Source organism: Bombus huntii, chromosome 11, assembly GCF_024542735.1.
Source record: "Bombus huntii isolate Logan2020A chromosome 11, iyBomHunt1.1, whole genome shotgun sequence".
NCBI lineage: Eukaryota > Metazoa > Arthropoda > Insecta > Hymenoptera > Apidae > Bombus > Bombus huntii.
In genome coordinates this window covers 7,208,133-7,226,384 of record NC_066248.1, presented here as the reverse complement: position 1 = coordinate 7,226,384, position 18,252 = coordinate 7,208,133, and the positions used below count along the sequence as shown (strand labels likewise).

Genomic DNA, 18,252 nt, shown 5'->3' with positions numbered 1-18,252 from the left:
TTAGTAGGGAATATGAGGACTAAAATTAACCTTTAATTCAGACTTACATTAGTAAAATATACTACAGTGAAACGTAATTACATTAATCTATGCAATAGAGTACTCCTTTCGAATTGTACTTGAACATTTTATAAATAGAATCCTATCTGATACAATCACATGCATTTCTCATGCATTCTCGTATTTAGAGTAGGTACACAAATTTTCAACGCGACCTATTTTATTCCCCTCTTAAATCGACTCTATTGGAAAACGATGTCGTATTATTTTGAATTCTATTTATTTCTTCATTCAAAAGAAACTCCGATCAATAATTACTCTCTATTCGCTTTTCATGTATTTCTTTACTCTAGTCGAAAGTACTCGATATCGTTCACAATCACGCTACCGTTTCTCCTCTCAGTCAACGTTATGTGAAAGGGAAAGGAAAAAGTCAGAGGAATACCGCGTACAGGCTAAGTTCCTGAGCAAAAGACATTCTCCCTCGCTTATGAAAAATTACCTAGAGATGCAAAGAAGTCTTCAACCATAGAAAGGCTAATAGAAGTAGACCGCGCATGCGGAACACATGGACGTGTTCGCTCAGCTTTGCAAGGGTTTCGTGCACTTCGTGCCACGCGGCACTACGAAACCGACGATATGTATGCAACCCGTCTCTATGAGAAGTCGTACAGGCCGATATCGCGCCGATATCCCCCTTTCTCGTCCTCTCTGCGACTAGACTGCGGGTTGACACACATGGGAAACACGTGTTGCCACTCCCACAAACCGACGGATAACACAGTAACAGCCACGATCAGCCACATACATAGACGTGCGTGCGCGTGATTACATTCGCTTAGACGCTTCAATCTTTGCTTATCCCTAAGAGAGGGAAAAAGTGTAATTTCTTCGTATCACTATTTTCTATAATTGCTTCTATCATCTCTGAACTGAATTAAAGGTACGGGGTCTAGACAAAGATTTTTTTCATCTACTATAAAGGTAGACGCTAAAGTTAGTGATAAATAAATTAATTATATTTTGATTGCGATTGTCCTCGAATGGAAGAATGAAACACTGGAATTCGAAATAAGAAATATTTGTTACGTAAATAGGAGGAATATAGGTACGAAATCTGATTTATCGTTGGGATAGTCAGGCCAGGCAGAGCAGAGTTTCTCGATATTTCGAAATTTTCCAATTTTTCCCGGCACCTCGGTCGTCCTACATACGACGAAACTTTTTCTCAACTTGCCGGTTCTAAAGAAACTTATCAAACCGAATCAGAGCGTACACAGATGGACAGTAAAGTTCAGGATGATCTGAGAACTAGATAACCATGCGAAGTCTGAAAAATTGGCAATGTCTGGTAAGCCAGTGGCTTGCCGGCACTATATTCGCTTCGTCTGTAACAAGCCGGAAAGTGTGTCAAAAGTCGCGACAGAGGAACAGAGGGGATAATGGTGTTTCCGTTCGCGCGACATTCACTGAGTTCAACCGGGGGTAGACTGTAATTTCAGAGATGATTTGTCCCCTCGAGCTGACGTTTGTATCACGTTGGAAAACTTTACGATTCGACGAACAAAAATTGATGAGAACATCGGCGAAGGAAAATGCGATGAGGCAACTCCCTCCCACCAGCTGGAGGGACGAATGTTCGTGGAAAAATTGTTATTTTCGCGGTGCCATCTAAATCGAAAGGATTTACAGCTGCGTGTAAACCGGGCATCTCGTATAACGAAGCTATTTTCGAAAGAATTTCACGCGTCGTGCTCGCAGACGCGATATTTCATTCTCCTTTTTTGCATTCGACAGCAACGCCCGAGGTACACCAGCCGTGAGAGAGCGGCCGCCGGAAATGGCGGTGAAGCACTTTCGATTTTCCGTTTCCTCCATTCTGTATACGAAGCTGAAGACGAAATGCGTATACCGTCGGTTCCCTTCTTTTTTTCTCTTTCGTCTTCTTCTTCTCCCCAACAAACCGATAGTTGTCAAATGCTATACCAGAGAAAGAATTTGCCGCCGGAACAAACATCTTCTTTTCTTTTATAATAGCTTTGCTCGAATATAAATAACGAGTAAATGCATCTATGCATAATAGAAACGTTAAATTCAGAAGGGTTTTTATTTCCAAAGATAGAGATTGTTAGTACAGTCGATGTTAATGGTTGTACTTAGTTGCAAGGAGGGCATAGAACGCACTAATCAAGATCGGTTTAATCGATACACTAATACCAACCGATAATATTGACAGAAAGTGAGATATGTACATACGAGAATTTGGCGAACGGTGATGCGGCCTGAGCTGGCTAAACCTAAGGTTCACGGAAATCATCTTTATCCCTATTGCGAGAGCTCTATAGCCATGCCCAACGCTTTCCGACCAAAATTGCCCGCGTGTACTGCTTATCTGCAGAGAATGGGATTTAAATTGTCTGATTCATTTTCGCGGAATCTGCAATCCATTCTATACGAGATAAATAGACATCGACTGTAATTACTGTATCTCACGCAAATAGTTGTATAATTTGCTAACTAATTAAAATAGCTTAAATTAAATTACTTTCAAAATGTAACGATTCCATACAATGGGTCATTATTATTCATTTCGAATTATTCCAAGTTATAATTTTATTTATACAGATTTTTAAAGAGTAACTAAGTGCGAGGCACTGCAGTGAAATAAAGCAGAGAGTGTGTGTATATGTGCGTGTATTTCGAATAAGTTCATCGATAAAGCTAACTAGCAGACATACCTATAGACATGAAATCGAATATATCTGTCTACAAATGGACAATGATATTTGAAAATTCTGGATTGGCGTAAGTCTCTGCTGAATGCAAGAGGACAGTCATAAAAGCGTATAATTCACAAAGCAAGGTTTTCGTCGTTCTACCTTTATTAAACTTTTTCAAACGCGCAGGATGAAGCAAGACGAAGCGTCGGACCGGTCGGAAGTCGACTCGTTACTTCTCTAAACTCAAACGACAACGGGAAAGCGTAGAAAAGACCGTTCGATCGGGGCCATTCGCGTCGGGGATTGATTCTCGCGATATTTCAGGGAAAACTTTGAACCGATCAAGCAACGGCGAAAAATGAAGAAAGTTTCCTTTCCAGATTCGTACTCACGTCTTTCGTAACTGTGCCCACGTGCGCGGTATACTTGTCCCGATTCTTCGTCTACGTCCTTCTCTCGCAATCATGCTCGCGAATCAGTTTCGAAACATTTACACGTACAGCGTTCGTTCTAAAAATGTGGTTTTATCGAGGAATGCAGCGCAATCTAAAATAATTCAGTAGATTTCACCACAAGAAACTTTAATTTCCTCTTGGAAAATGTATTTTTTCGAAGAAATTACTGTAACTTGCCATGAAAATCATACTATTGTACATGCGAACGGCACCAAAGTGAATTACATAAACTAGATAATTTCGGTAAATCCCGAAGTTCTATAACAGTCATAAGTTTATATCGCACAACATTCGTCATTGTTGAGCTTACATGATTCCCGTCTACTCGGAAATTCCATTAAGCCGTCCGCAATTAGCCGTGACAACAATAGACACTGATGGTATTAGGCTCGTGTCGCTAATAATTGAAATTGTATCTGGTTGACACCGTGTTCCGTGATCGGCCAGACTACGTTATTTCGTTACAGCGGCTTTTGCTTACTCAACAGAATTGGAAAACATACTACATGATCGAATGAAGGCGTAGAACGATGAAACAATACATATCATGGAGTGGATTAATGATATTTGTGTGCTCAGATATTCTACTACGGTATAACAAATTTTCGTTCCAAGTTGTTTCAGTAGGAAAAACTTTCGATTGATATTGAATGCCTATGTTGTTCTAAACCTCCAGTACTATTTTATTATATAACAAAATTACAAATTCTTACTCATAGATCCATATAAAATACTTAATGAAATAAGCAAAACAGCGAAACGGAAATACTTTAAAGAATCTGCTCTCGTAATTCAAGATTGACGTACATTTTTTAAGAAGTAGATTGGCAAATAATCACTCGCAATTTAAATTCTATCCCTGGGAAAACAAGGAAAGAACGAAAGGAAAGATAAAAATTGACACTGTGGTGTTAAGCTTAAACGAGAGCAAGTACGAAGCAGAAATTTCAAAGTTACGAGAAACTTGGTGCCTACGAGTTCGACCCCTTTAATAAGCTGCACCTCGTCCAGGTTCGCGTAGTTTTTCCGAAGAAATTTTAAACGGCAACGGAATGGCAGTTACCAGCGCCAGGAGGAAATGGCGCGGAAACGCCCTTCCATGAGAGTCGCAAAGGAAAGAAGCGAAAAGAAAGAACACGACAGCGCGGCATTTATTAAATTAAACGTCAGCTTCCCTGACAGGGCTTTTCCAGAGAGTCCTCTTTAGCGACCAACTTCCGTTCTATTTCTTCCTGTAGAAACGTGAAAGCTGACCGTGTCGGATCGCTGTTCCTACACAATTTCTAGTTGCCCTCCTCGTTTTCGTCGCTAGTTTATCTCTTTCAAACGTATTTAAATATTTCAACTACGCGAGGCGGAGAATCTTCGGTGGTCTGTCTGTTCAAAAAATGGTACGGTTTAAATTGAAAAACAATTAAATAGAAAATATAGAAACATTTCGTTATTGACTAAACAGTTCGTGTTCAGAGTATTTAGCATTCAAAGGATTATAGTTACGCATAGCAACGTGGTATACGAGCATGTGATACGACAAACAATGACGAGGAAACTGTGTAGCTTTCGCGTAATATGAAAACTATTGGATACAAGTAATCGCGACAAAACATTGGAGGATTCACGGCTGAAATGATCCTAGAAAGGACTGTCGGGAGCTTCTTGCCGAGACGACGGCTGATACGGTCGGCTTTTTCTCGTCAGGAAAGTTTTCGAGTTTCTCAAAGCTCTGCGACGGATTGGGGACGGCGCGTAAGCGACCGGTCACGAGGACTGTAATGGAGCAGCAGGGGCTGTGCACAGGCACGAGAAGAATGAGGGAAAAGAAAAGAGGAAACGGGAAGGAAAGTAAGAGAACAGGGACGAGGAGTTAGCGGGATTTATCGGTCTCGGACTTATTAACTCCTACGGCGAAGTTAACATTAATCTTGACTCGAACTCGGTAACTCGCGAACAATCCCGATCGCCGCCGATTGCTGCGACCTTTTTCCCTATTGGCTCTTCCCTTTCTGTTTCCCCTTCTGTGTCGAAGAAGTCAGTGATCTTGGCGAGACCGATAGAAAGCTACTTGTCGGTGGTCCTGCGATTTTACCTTGGATTTATAGCGAATCGATATTTTTAACGCGATTGCGTAATGTTCAGAACCGTAGAAACGATTTATGACATACGTGGTTCTTCGTTTTTACTCAGGCGATGATAAGCTTTTCTAAAATGTTCAAAGATAATTAGAAACTGATTTCAATTAAGAAGCACTGATAAGCTACTGTATAATTCTCGATAATTTCTTTGAATCGTTGTAAAAAAGAAAGTATCGCGTCTCGAACATGATCCGCGTGATAAATTCAATTGTAAAAATATCGTTGCAAGTTCTAGTCGACAAGATGCAAAAAGGTTCGTCGTCCTCTCTGTGACATATGCGTTACGCCTTCTATTTTGCGCAGTAACTCTACTGTTTTATAAAACGCTTCTATGAATATAATCCGGTATGAACCGTCACGGATATTATACGTATATTCGCCGGCAAGTTGCCGAATCGTTTGCCAGTTTAACATCGTTTCTCCGCGAGAACTTTGTACGGCAATAAGAAACTTCTCAGCCGATGCGCTTCTGTATTCGGGGAAAACGAAAGAAGGACGATAGGGATCGTATTATCGAAGAAACGCGTAACTGCTCGCGAGAAACCGTATCACGATCGTTTCTCGTCGGAGAATTCTCAAGTTCCTGACAGTCGTGTACAGTCCAAATATACTAGGGAACGATTCCCATAGAAGTGGAAAATCGTATTCCTACTTTCTTTAGATCGTGTATAGTACATATCCCGTTTCGTTGTTTCACAACAGTGTGAATTAAAGAAATTTATTGCCATGGTGTTCCTTTTAAATTTACGAAGCTGAGAAATTGAATCTCTATTTTATTCTGGAATAATTTGTCGTACTCTTCGTAAATTCATTTTTAACATGGATCTTTCTTGATCGCAACAAAAAATCGATGACAGGACACGTCCTTATCTTAACAACCAGTCGACTCAATTACCATACTTAGGAAATATCCGCAAATTCTATTGGATCCCCGTGGCATAACAATTTCCGTGAACGTCAATTCTTTTCAACATCAAGAACAGATCTTCCATAACAGAAAGTTCAACGAAACCTCCACTCTCATCCTTGGCTACGCGTGGCTTGAATTTCACATTACTCTGAACAGTCTCGACTTTTCCAGGTTGCAAGTGAAAACACTTGATGGCCGTGCAATTACGAGCGGTTACGGAACGTTTATCGCTCGGAGAGTGAAATTTCACGATGGCACGCGTGCAGGCTTTCGTTTCTTCCTCGGCTATTTCGTAAAACGCGGTCCCGGCTCGGCAAGGCGCGAAACAGCGTCGCTCGCAATTTTCTTGGCAACCGAGGATCCAATTTCGTCCGTCGGCTGCTTCTCGCTCGACATTCCCGTCTCGTTGCCCTGGACGCGTCGCGTCGTCGAGGAGCCCGATGGCCTCCGAACGAAACGCGTGCGTTACCAACGGTATCAATGGCAGGATACAATTTTCTCGCCAACTGACAGCCAAGTAAGAGGATTGACGGCCGCCGAGAGCGGGAAATTCCAACCGATAGACCGGTTTTCGCGGATTTTCAGTAACATGTGTCACTCCGCTTGATTAATGGCCATCCACTCTGCTCTTTATGCCTTACCTTCTTGATTTTTAGAGAATTCGCGAATAGTCGTGCTATTAAGCTTCCAAGCACGCGTTGAAACAAAGAACCGGAGCAAGTTATGGCGGATATTTGTTTGATTGTAAAATGTGAATGACGATGGAGTTTTCGATCGTTTGATGGATATCTAGCAACATATAAACTGATTAGGACAAGGAACAAGAAAGGAGCGATAAATATTCTTCGAGATTTAGCGAAGTTGCTTCCGCTATACATCGGGCATAGTTCACACGCGTAGTGTCACATTTTCACATCAGAAACTTTGTAGTTCGACTACATCCTCTATCTGGAACTGCCATTCTCAGATATCTGGCATACCCTTAGAATTCTAGGACGTGCAAAGAATTTGAAGAACGTTTTCGTTCGAGAAGATCTTTAAATTTATCCGTCATATTTACGCTTGTTCGAAAGTTCCAACCTTGTATTTATTCCGTCCCGTAACGTAGCAGGTAACTGGAATCCTTGCGTTTCCACTTTCAATAACGCAAATACGTTTATGAAGATACTTTAGCATAGTATAAGAAGCAATGTATTACGTTTAGTTCAGCACTACAACGACATGTATCGTATCTTGGAAAGTTATTAAAATTCAAGCGGTCGAATCTTTCTGTGAACAGGGACAGCGAACGTGTTAATACACGTTCTAATTTCCTACTCTCGGTGTATAGTTTAGAAGGATTATCGGCATACCACGTGAAACCTTTCCCGCCATCGATATAACAAAGTTTAGCCTAGGTCCCGCAACAACGTAACACGCGTTCATCAAAAGCGGTGGTGAATTGATCGAAAAAACCGAGTCAAAGTTTCAGTTCAACGGCGATAATCCGAAAAGCAATTACAACGTCGTCGAACAAGCCTGATCCCGAGGGCCAATGTTAAAATCGGTTTATCCGGTCGTCTCGTAAACTGTTCGTCCCGGCACGACGATATAGCAAGTTTGACGAGACCTTCCGGCATTAAGGCCGCGTACACACTGAACGACATCGCGTGCTATGGGCAAAGTCCTTGTAATTTATGTGGAACAAACGCAGCGGAGTTTACTGGCGGGCTCGTAGCCCGCCGGATAAGGAGCAGATGAGATATCTCCGGCCTTAATATGATCGGCGACGCCCTTAATCCCAAAACCCTGAGCCCACCTCGAAGCCTTGCTGCAAGGTTGCCTGAGAATGAGGACGAAACGCTGGAATCGCGGGAAACGCTCATAAAGGCAGATGCGAACACGTGCCTTACATACTAAATCCTCATCCTGCGCCAAAGCTTCTCGACGCCGCATGCCGCACGACGTAGTGCTGCCGCATATATACCAGGTGTCTCTAATTTCATCGCGTCCGACGCTCTATCCTCGACTAAAGAGATTGACTCAGTCGAGATTGAACTTCCTTCGTCTTCCGCGACTTTGGAGAATTCGCGTGAGATGGGAAGATAAGAAAATGCGGGTGCGAAGTCCCGAATCATGATTTTCAAGGGCCCATTTCCGTGATCGATGCATACAAGTCACCCTTAATTTAGGTGCAGACGTAAAATAGAGCTTACGATTTAACTCATTGCCCCGTACGTTGCACGAGGTACAAGACTGATGATATTAACGAAGTCGGATTACGGGACTATTACGATTGCAAAATACAGCGATCTCTCGACATGTTGCGCGCCAAATTAACGAAGAGCAGCTAAACGTTTAAATAGCATACGATTACTACAAAGCGAAGATAAACGTGAGTCGATGGAATTTGAAAGGCGGCCGCGGTTGAGGTATATGACACACCATTTCGTGTGGAATTAAAGCAAGGATTTTATAGTCATGTTTGACGATCACGGCACAGTATTTTTCAAATTAGTCGCTTATCATCCGTGTTATTAATAACTTGATTCGTGACATTTTATCCCTCGGTATTTTCAAGAAAAGTCTACTTTTTCGCAAGAGATAGACATTTGTACCCCGAGTGTCTACGTGTTATAATAAAATACAGCGACTCTGTCAACTTCGAGTTGAAAGGTTCGTCGCAAAAGGGGTGATAAAATTTATGCCTTGTCATATAACAGTATCGCCTATCTGTGTCGCGTATCAACTCGTAACACAAATCTTCCTCGGTTCAACGACGTATGATACATTTCACTGCGTTTCGTCAATGTCTGAAAATCCTTGTAAATTACAACTAACTCCGGCGTACAAATCGAATCTTTATCAAACATCATCCAACCAAATTGCTCTTCCATCGTTCTCGCGCCTATTCAATAAACATATTGATTCTCCGTAATGAAATATAACCGATTCCACCAACGATTCCAACACTATGGAGCTTGGTTTAAACAAACGACAAACCAGAAGCGCATCGACGCCACGTAAAAGACACCTGCGTCGACTGTCGGTTTGGCAATTATCACGGAATTCTATGAGAACCGACTCGATATCCGAATAGTTTGGTGGCGCGAAACGACGCGCCGCGACGTCGCCGGTTAAATCGAATTTCCGAAAATCCCGACCGAAAATACGACGTTCGACGAGAGCGGTTGACGATCACGGAGGGGTGGGTGAAGGTGAACGAGTTGCCTGGCGTTCGACGAATTCCTACGCCGTTGCTCGCAGTAAATGTATTGTCCTCTGGACAATGCAATGGCTGATTGCGAAGCGGTCGGACGAAAACTTGACCCGAAAATAAACCGAATCGCTCAAACGCCCTGTCGGCTGCTGCCAAATGCAGCCACTCGGAATAGTCGAGAACAGGAGGGGCGTCTGCTACCGACCCTCCTTTTCAACTTGCTATTTTTCCGGTCTTCTCGTCCAGGGACAGAGAACCTTCTCTCTGTTCGTTGCATGCGGTCATCGTTCGTCGAAAGTACCGACACGATACCGCTCGGAAATCGCAAGGGAAAACGTCCATGCCCGATGCCTCCTGGCCACTGTGTGAAAACTCTTCCTCTCTCTCTCTTTCTCTCTTTTTAGTTTCCTTTCCTCTTCTCGACGGCAGCATTTCGTTTGCTCGCCCTCTCGCTTTCATTGTTCCCGATCGACGTTTGCCGAATCGAACCGACGGCTCCGAAAACACCACAGAAGAGATTTTAACGAATGACGCACGGCCAAACAGACACCTAACGTAGATATGTAGAAATAATAAAACGCAGAAGAGATAGTGCAATAAATTATAATATATCTACGATGATAATTTTTGTGGAACTACTCTATGTGTGTATAAGAATGGATACTCAAACGTAATTGGTCGAGTCACTGATCTATAGAATGGGTACCTATCGTAATGGGAGAACACGTATATGAATCTCGGAATGAGACATTTATTTATTTTTCAATTGTGAAACTCGGAACGTTCTGAATCCATTGTTGTATTCAACAATAAAATCTAATAAAGTATATTCTGTCAAAATATTTGTAAGCAATGCCAAATATTTGTACGTTCTACGTACACGTACGTTATAGAAAATGAAAGAATTACCTGCACTCCTTAAATTTTAATCTACGACTAAATTATACTCGCACGCACAAATAAATATTCATACCACTTGTAGCGTTCGTTGATTAATTTAATGAAAATGTAATTTAGATAATTGATAATCACAATCCTGTGTTATATGCTTTGAATTATTTTCACGAGTAACCAAGGAAGTTATTAATTATTGACTAGACTAATTGAACGATATTAAATTATATATTGTTATCAGCATCGTTTTACATGCGCTTTTAAACTGTAATTGAATTTCGAATCAAAATATAGAACAAACGTCATAGGTGAACGACGAGCTGGTTCAAAATGAGTCAGTTTATATTCCTCTAGAGAGCACAGCATGATGCCGGTTCCCGGGCGTGTTGCTACCTCGTAAACGAGCAGGGAAAGATGTCCAATGATTCTCCTGACATCTGTTTTCTCTCACCATCTTACACGCTTACTGCGTACGTGTCTTACAGTCAAATAAATTTTGATTGCAACTAAATAATATCTACTTCTTCTAAACGTATGACCATCAAAGAACGAGTTACACCTTCTTTCGAATGGTAAAAATTATCTTTTTTAAATATAATATGAATTTATATTTTTTAAAATATTTGTCAAACAATTTATATCGTATCTATCGTTCTGGTCTAAATAATTTCTATCATTGCCACAATATTCCCAATCTAACGCAAAATCATCAAATTTCAAATGCTTTCAGGTAAGTACTCAGAGCGAGTAACGAATAAAAGCGTAGTTACATAGGCAGTAACTAAGGAGGAAAATTTTCCAAAGAATCTGACAAAGTGCTCAAAAATCGTTTCCAAGTCCGACAACCGCGTCGAAAGGAAAATTTAATACATTTCACTCGGTGCGGTATCCCGTACATCGTGCGTCCGAACATTCACTGTGGAGCAAAATGGATTCCCAAGGTGTACGTCACTCTTGTCCACCTCTATTCTTTAAACCCTCTTCTTCCATTTACCGTTCACATTGTAATTCCGACCGAATAGTTTCGCTAGTGGCAAGTCCGTACGTGCCGGGCATGTCAAATTCGATATATAAAACTGGCTGGGAGACAGCAACCGTTCCGGCTTAACGTATCGTCAGCACGTGTCGTCGACGTCGCTGTTGCCGTCGTCGTCGTCGTCGTAGTCGTCGTCGCCGTCCATTATTATGGCGGTCACATGGACGACCGTAAATAATTGGTATCGGATGCTCATTAACTAAATGGCCCTTTGGTATCGGTTGGACGCGAAATGAAGAAACGAAATAACGGGGAACGAAAGAAAAAGAACATCCGCTATCGAAACAGACCTACTATTAGCACGCGTTCCAACAACGAGAAGAGTCTTTGTAGCCATAGCCGAGAAAACTTTGCTAATTTCGTATCTTTCTTTAACAAAGCTTCTCTGTTAGCTAGCGGTATTCGTTTTCCCTGGAACGTGACCTATAACTTTAAATGACTCTCATCGTTTCTAAAATAAATGTACAGGCACAAAGAAAGCAACTGGTTTGAGTAAACATCACGGCGAAGAAGGAATCTGAACGAGAATACCGATTCCTTTAAGATACCGTTGTTGTCTTTATCGTACCAACAATTTTCTCGTTACGTTCTCAGTCGTAAATATAAGAAATTCCTAACTACTAAGACTCTTCGCGTTTCGGAATCGTATCAAGCGATTCCGAATATGTTCATAATGCAAACTATGTATCCATTTGAAAATCCTTGTAAAATATAAGCCTGATAGAATGGAAACTAGCGAAGAGATATAAGCAAAATGACTCACAGTTTAGATACAGTAGAATTCCAGCGACGAACACGAAGATAACAACAAGAAGGACCAAAAGGAGTAACAGTATGGTAGGCCTGCACCAAGGATTCCCGACGACTTCCGTTTGTCTGCTATCCTTCCCACGTTTCTGGTCAATGACGCTCGATTCCCCGCTAACATTCACTACTACGCCCTTGTACGGATACTGTGGCGTCTTTTTCTCGGCCAAGAATCCATGATCATCCTCGGGATCCGAATAAACGCCGTACGCCTCGAAATTGTTCTTCCTGTATCCGTTCATCTTTTCCGCGTTTGTCTCCTCTTGATCCTGAGTCTTTCTAACGTACGCGGCAGACGAAGAGGAACCCAATTCACCGATCTTCAACGTTTGATCGTACGATTTATCTTGATACCTCGAGGACGAAGAACCGTCGTATTTGGCCCTCTCGTAACTCTTCGAGCTGGTCAACTCGTACTTCGAGTCGTACGGCTTGGCACCGGTTTCGTAAGCCTGTTCTTCGTACTCGTACGATCTAGGCTCGTACGATTTACCCGTTTCGTATCGCGGCAGTGTCCCGTACATCTTACTGACAGAGTGATATTTACTTTCGTATTTTCTGCCGGAAAGGTCTTGCTGCGCGGCGCAAGACAACTCGTAAGCAGAATCGTGCGTCTTCACCCCGGATTCATAGCCTTTCGACGGAGTCGGCTCGTACACTTTGCCCGAATGATGATGGTGATGGTGATCTTTCTTCGGCTCGAGCTTCAACGTTTCTTCCGCGTATCTAGACGCGTACTCGTAATCTGTTAAATCTCTCGAGTATCGCCTACCACCTGCCTCCTGAAGTTCCGTAGGATAAGTCCTGCTGAGCTTCTGGGCATCGCTTCTCTCGTACGGCGCGTCCAAGTCTGACTCCTGATACGTTCTCTGATCCCCCCGACGATCGTACCTCAGGTTATCCTCTGGATAAATTCTGTTATCGTATCGGTCAATATCCTCCCTGTCGTATGGCTTTCGTTCGTAGCCTCTGTAGCCCCTGCTCGACTGATCGTGGTAGCCCTGCTCATACGGGGGCAACCCCGATGCCGACTGGCCATCCTGATACGGCTTAGAATCTTGGTACTCGAGGTACCGGGAGGATCTACGCTCGCTACCATAGTCCATCGAGCCTTCGACCACGTTTGGCAATTTGCTGCTTAAATTCTCACCGGTTCCGGTGGACAACGCCTGGCAGGTCTCCGCATGCTCGACTAAATTAGGCAGCCTCGATAACGAGCTACCTGGTGTGTTCTCCGTCAGGTCGAGCTTCAAACCGTTGCTGCTCGTCCTGCGCATTTTCAGAAATTCGCATGTTCGATCTCGAGCGACGAACGACCGCGACGACCGCTCGTGTTGCTCGATCGACTACGATTCGCGCGCGACTCGTTCTAAATCCCTTTTCGTTACATCGACGGAGAAGTCATTTCGGACGCGATTAACGCGCTTTCGTTGTTGGACGAAGCGTAGGTGTTAGTGGGGGTGAGTTACACAGAATCTGAAAAGAAGAGAAAAGAGAAGAGGGTTAGTGAATTAGTTGGAGTATTAGTAGGATGGATAGATTTGGCGCTTTTGGTATATTTGTTAGACCAGTGCGAATATCCTGTCGTTCGTTAGTGCGATGAACGAGAAAAAATATTGTCAAAGATTTTACCACGGATGGAATGAATCTTTGCAACCACTTGATAATATATGCAAGCGTTAAATTACAGATAAAAGTTAATCGTGGGTTTCGTTCGTGTTAAGTTCATAAATATATGATAATATTAATTGCTTAAAGTGTACTGGGAACACCGCTGCATTCTAGCAACTAATTAACTTCTAAACTATAGATCACACCGCGGATATGCGAATATAAACAAAAGCTATAAATCTTTCCTACGTACGTCGGGATAATCGCCGTAAGAATCTTAGAATCCATAATCGTATCTACCACACTCGCAACGCGAATAAATATTTTTAATTGCGGCAGTGCATTCTAGAACTGCGGGTGCAAGTCGGATCAGCGGTTCACCAAGCTCTTAGAGCGTGCTTATCCGTAGTCCGTTATCGATATGTGTATCTCAATACAGCGTGTTCGGGGCCGCAATATTCTGTAAGCGCTGCTCCAGACCACGATTACAGCCGTATGCTCGCTACCTCACGAATACTCGATATAACAATGACAACGATAATACTCGATCGTGCGTGACCGAAATGCAACGTTCGTTGTGGCAGACGATAATACCAGACTGGTATTCTCACACGCACTGTCTAAATCCCAAGGAAATTCAGATCCTATGTGTCAAATCGAATCAACGTTTCGTCTCTTGTAACTGTTGCTCTCTGTCTAACGCGAGTGATTATTTTATGCGTTTCAACTTCAAATAGTGCTACGTACGAATATTCGTATTGCCAATGGACTTGATATTTATTTATGCCTCTCAGTTTTAGAAATTTTCTCGAATGAAATATCACAGAACTGGATCAAAGTGGCTTTGAGAAGTTTTGAAATAAAACTTTAAAATGAAATGTACGAACGTAACGTTGCCTCTTAATGGATTAATCTTGTCACACAGTACTTTATCGGAAACTTTTTATTACAGATGACGGTATATACTACTGGCGATTGAAAGCAAATAAAAAAGTAATAAGACGACTGCAACTACGACAAATCTACTTTAGATGATTTATATCAACGATACACTTTCACGTAACAATTTCTAAATCAAACACACGGTTTGCTGATCGAAATTTACGAAAGAAAAGGCAGTTATCAAGCGGGGGTGTGGGAGGGAGCAACGGGCGAGGCTCGATCGATAATTAATTAAGCATGATTGCGGAGGAACGACAAAATGTCACGTCTCATCGAAAGTTTCCGCGGCAGCCCTGGCAAGAATATCGTTTCGACGTAGTTGCGGCAACTTCTCAAGTAACGTACAATGAGAGCTCTGCAAACAGTGTCTCGTGAGGATGGCGTTTATCTTTCATTCGTACGTATCTTACGCGGAAGCCTCGCTCTCATTAATGTGTAATGGCGTAATCCCCTCCTGTCATAGAGACACGACTCGTGGACCACCGATAAAACGAAACTTTGTTCCTTGACGTAATTGAAAATCTTTGATCGAGCCACGATTCGCCGGGATTCCAATCTGAATTATTTGATCGTCTCGCGCTCTAACGTGACCAATCGAGAGACGAATTCTTCGCGAAAACTATCACGTGCTTCGCCTCAAAATTAAAATCATTTCTGAACTTCCAAATTGAATTTTTTAACCTGAAAATTGGATGGTCGTCTTCGTTAATCGAAAAATTTTAGCTTGATATCGAAGCTTCGAGGAGTAGGAATTTATAATGTGTAACGTATTTATGAATTCACGTTATAAATTCGGCGTAAATCGAACGTAACGATATTTAATTTTTCATTTTCATAATCAATAGCCAATTAATTAATAGCCAAAAATAAATAACCTTCTACCGATATTTTTAATATAATGCGATAAAAAGTCGTTACCCTGTTAAAAGTTCGTTCATACGCATCGAAATAAACACAACGTTCGAATATTCGTAAGTGGTATCAGTCCGTACGTGGTCAGACAAAATCGAAACGCCAACGTACCAATTATTCCGAGTTCGTGAAGTCAAACAAAATCAGTCGCTGATCGATCCACGTTATAATGCCGGTCGCATCTTCGCCGTAAAACGATCTTCGTCGACTAAACTGCAGTAATAAGTGCGACAAGGGCTCAAAGGAGATCGCCGTTCCGCATGTAAATACGATTAGTTCCGCAGCGTAACTTCATTTACGTATATTAAAAGCGCAGATAGCCCACTTTATGCAAACGACGACAGGATGGGCGTGGTGAGAGGAGAGCCAAGTCCCAAGGAGAGAACCTGGATAGGTGGAGAAGGGAGCACGGAACGAAAAAGACAACGAAAAGAAAAAAGAAAATGTTTTGCCAGGAGCAATAAAAAATCAGGGAATCGACGGACCAAAGAGGAACAGTCGTTGGTTTTCTGTATCAGTTTTTCTGAATCCTCATTGTCAATCGCTAAATACTCCATTCAACAGTCCCACAGTCTTTAGCGACTTTTCGCGCAACTGACGACGTTTGTTCGCAAAAAAGATATCCGCTATTACGAGCTGTCTCGTTATGAAAATATAACCGCGGTTAAAAATGGAATGTTCCGCTTCTCAGACCACGTTGCTTGTTCGGTACGCAACCGTACAACGAGAACGACGTCGATTTTTGCGTCCTTCTAATTTATTTTTATTTTTTGATAATGGAATATTCAGATGACAATTATGCAATAAACGAGAGTTGGTTGTTTGGAAGAATCGAGAGGAAAGCTGCTGATATATCACTTACGCCAGAGCTGTCCACGGGCAGAGCTCCTTACGCGGCTTTGTCCTCTTCTACCCGCGGCCACTAGAAGCAGACAGATCAACGCATTTTCAGGCCAAGTTATGTTCGTTGATACATATGTTCTGGTAATAGAATTTATATAGACAGCTTCTTATATCATAGAGCTTAGCTTGGACAGCACTGACATATGCCATATACGCCACTACGTATTAATAATTTCAAAATATTGGAGCGAAAATGAAGGAAGAGAAAAGCAGATCATACGACGCAGGGTGTTCAAGACGTTAGACATGTCAAACTAATATAATTATAGAATTTTTCGTTCGCCATGTTTGGGTCCCTTATACAATTACGATTGGTCGATGATTATTGTCACGGAGGAACGTCGACCAGCTGCAACTATTCCACGACCATACGTTCGGATTAGCAATGTCTCGCGGTGGACGTTTCGCTGTTGAATACCGCCGCGCCAAAACTATTTTCACTAATGAAGCACCGTTAAAACTTTCCCGATATGCCCTCCTACGAGGCTGGAAGTCTGGTGATTCCTTACCGGACCAGTATATACCATTTGTCTGCTGTTCGATCGCCGGATATTCCAAAACTGCACGCCGAATATTCTGGCTAATGATTGCGCTCATGTTACGACCACTCGATGTCGTCGGGATTATGTACCACTTTACCGAATCTTCCCTCAGTCGTACGATAGCTTCTGAAACCGATATTGCGTGCATCTCGCTCCATTTTCTCGTTTCCTCTTTCGCGAGCTGCTTATATGCTTAGGGTTGTAGATGAGAGGCCGCTCGATTCGATAAACTGGCTTAGAAGGTATTTATAGAAGTTTCTGTTTAAAACGATAACGGATTAGCGAAGTGGACGTGTCAACCCGTTGATAGCGTAATAAAATAGAGAACCATATCTTCAATTCATGGGCATTACCATAACAACATTTAACAATGTCTGTGTAACGAAAATATTGAATAACGCGAACAGTATGTACAGCTACAAATTTTTAACCATTTCGTACAACGGGACAACTGTGAACTGTTACATATCGACTAATCCGAACATACATGCATATTCATCTTAAAAAATTAACAAGTAACAAATATTCAAAACCACGTCCCACTGATTTTTCCAAAAGTGTTACCATCGCGAATTTGCATACAAAACACCATCGACCCGATCTTCTTCTCTCGTCGGTATTTTTATTCAATCCGAATACATTTACTTATCCCAGGCGCCGCAGTTTTCCCACTAACATTACCAACATCGGTCGCCTTTCAATTTCGGATGTGCCGAACCGTTCGCTCAACGGCGAACGGGAACGACTTCAATAATTTCGGATAGTCGATTGCAAGAGCGTCATTTTCGATGGAAATTTCATAGTCAGCCAGCGGAACTTCCGGTTTGAAAGCGCCGGCTTCTTCCTGACGCTCGCTGCCGTTCGCGCAAGCATTTTTCATGCATTTATTTGACAATTTGGCACGGTCCGATCGACTCGACCTCCAGCTCGACCTCCAACTCGACCCAAATCGGCTCCCCCTTCGGCACACTCACAAAAACCGTTGAATTATTTATATTTTTTTTCCGGTAGGTCGCAGTTGCACCGCGAGATGCAAATGCATCTACTTTTTTGTCGGCTCTTTGAATGCTTAATGCTGTGCCTGGCCGTGGTTGACGAGTCGCAATCGGTCAATGAGTGAAAAGATTCAAATGTATGATCGCGAAAGAGTCGAAGGAATTCAAAGCACCGCTATCTCGCGGTTTCTAAT

General features: G+C 42.4%; 1 protein-coding gene across 10 annotated transcripts in view; it reads right to left on the bottom strand.

Annotated features, from left to right (window-relative positions):
- The window catches only part of LOC126870824 (agrin-like), a 384,318-nt gene that overhangs the window by 249,345 nt on the left and 116,721 nt on the right, over nucleotides 1-18,252 (bottom strand). For 4 of the 10 annotated variants that reach the window (XM_050628848.1, XM_050628844.1, XM_050628847.1 and 1 more), the window contains exon 2: nucleotides 12,110-13,629. The exons of 3 other annotated variants lie outside the window; for them this stretch is intronic. In XM_050628848.1, the coding sequence (XP_050484805.1) occupies nucleotides 12,110-13,430 (1,321 nt within the window). In that variant the 5' untranslated portion in view covers nucleotides 13,431-13,629. Of the gene's footprint in view, nucleotides 1-12,109; nucleotides 13,630-16,480; nucleotides 16,541-18,252 lie in introns of all 10 variants that reach the window. 3 more of the 10 variants (XM_050628849.1, XM_050628850.1, XM_050628845.1) reach the window with 2 other exon arrangements.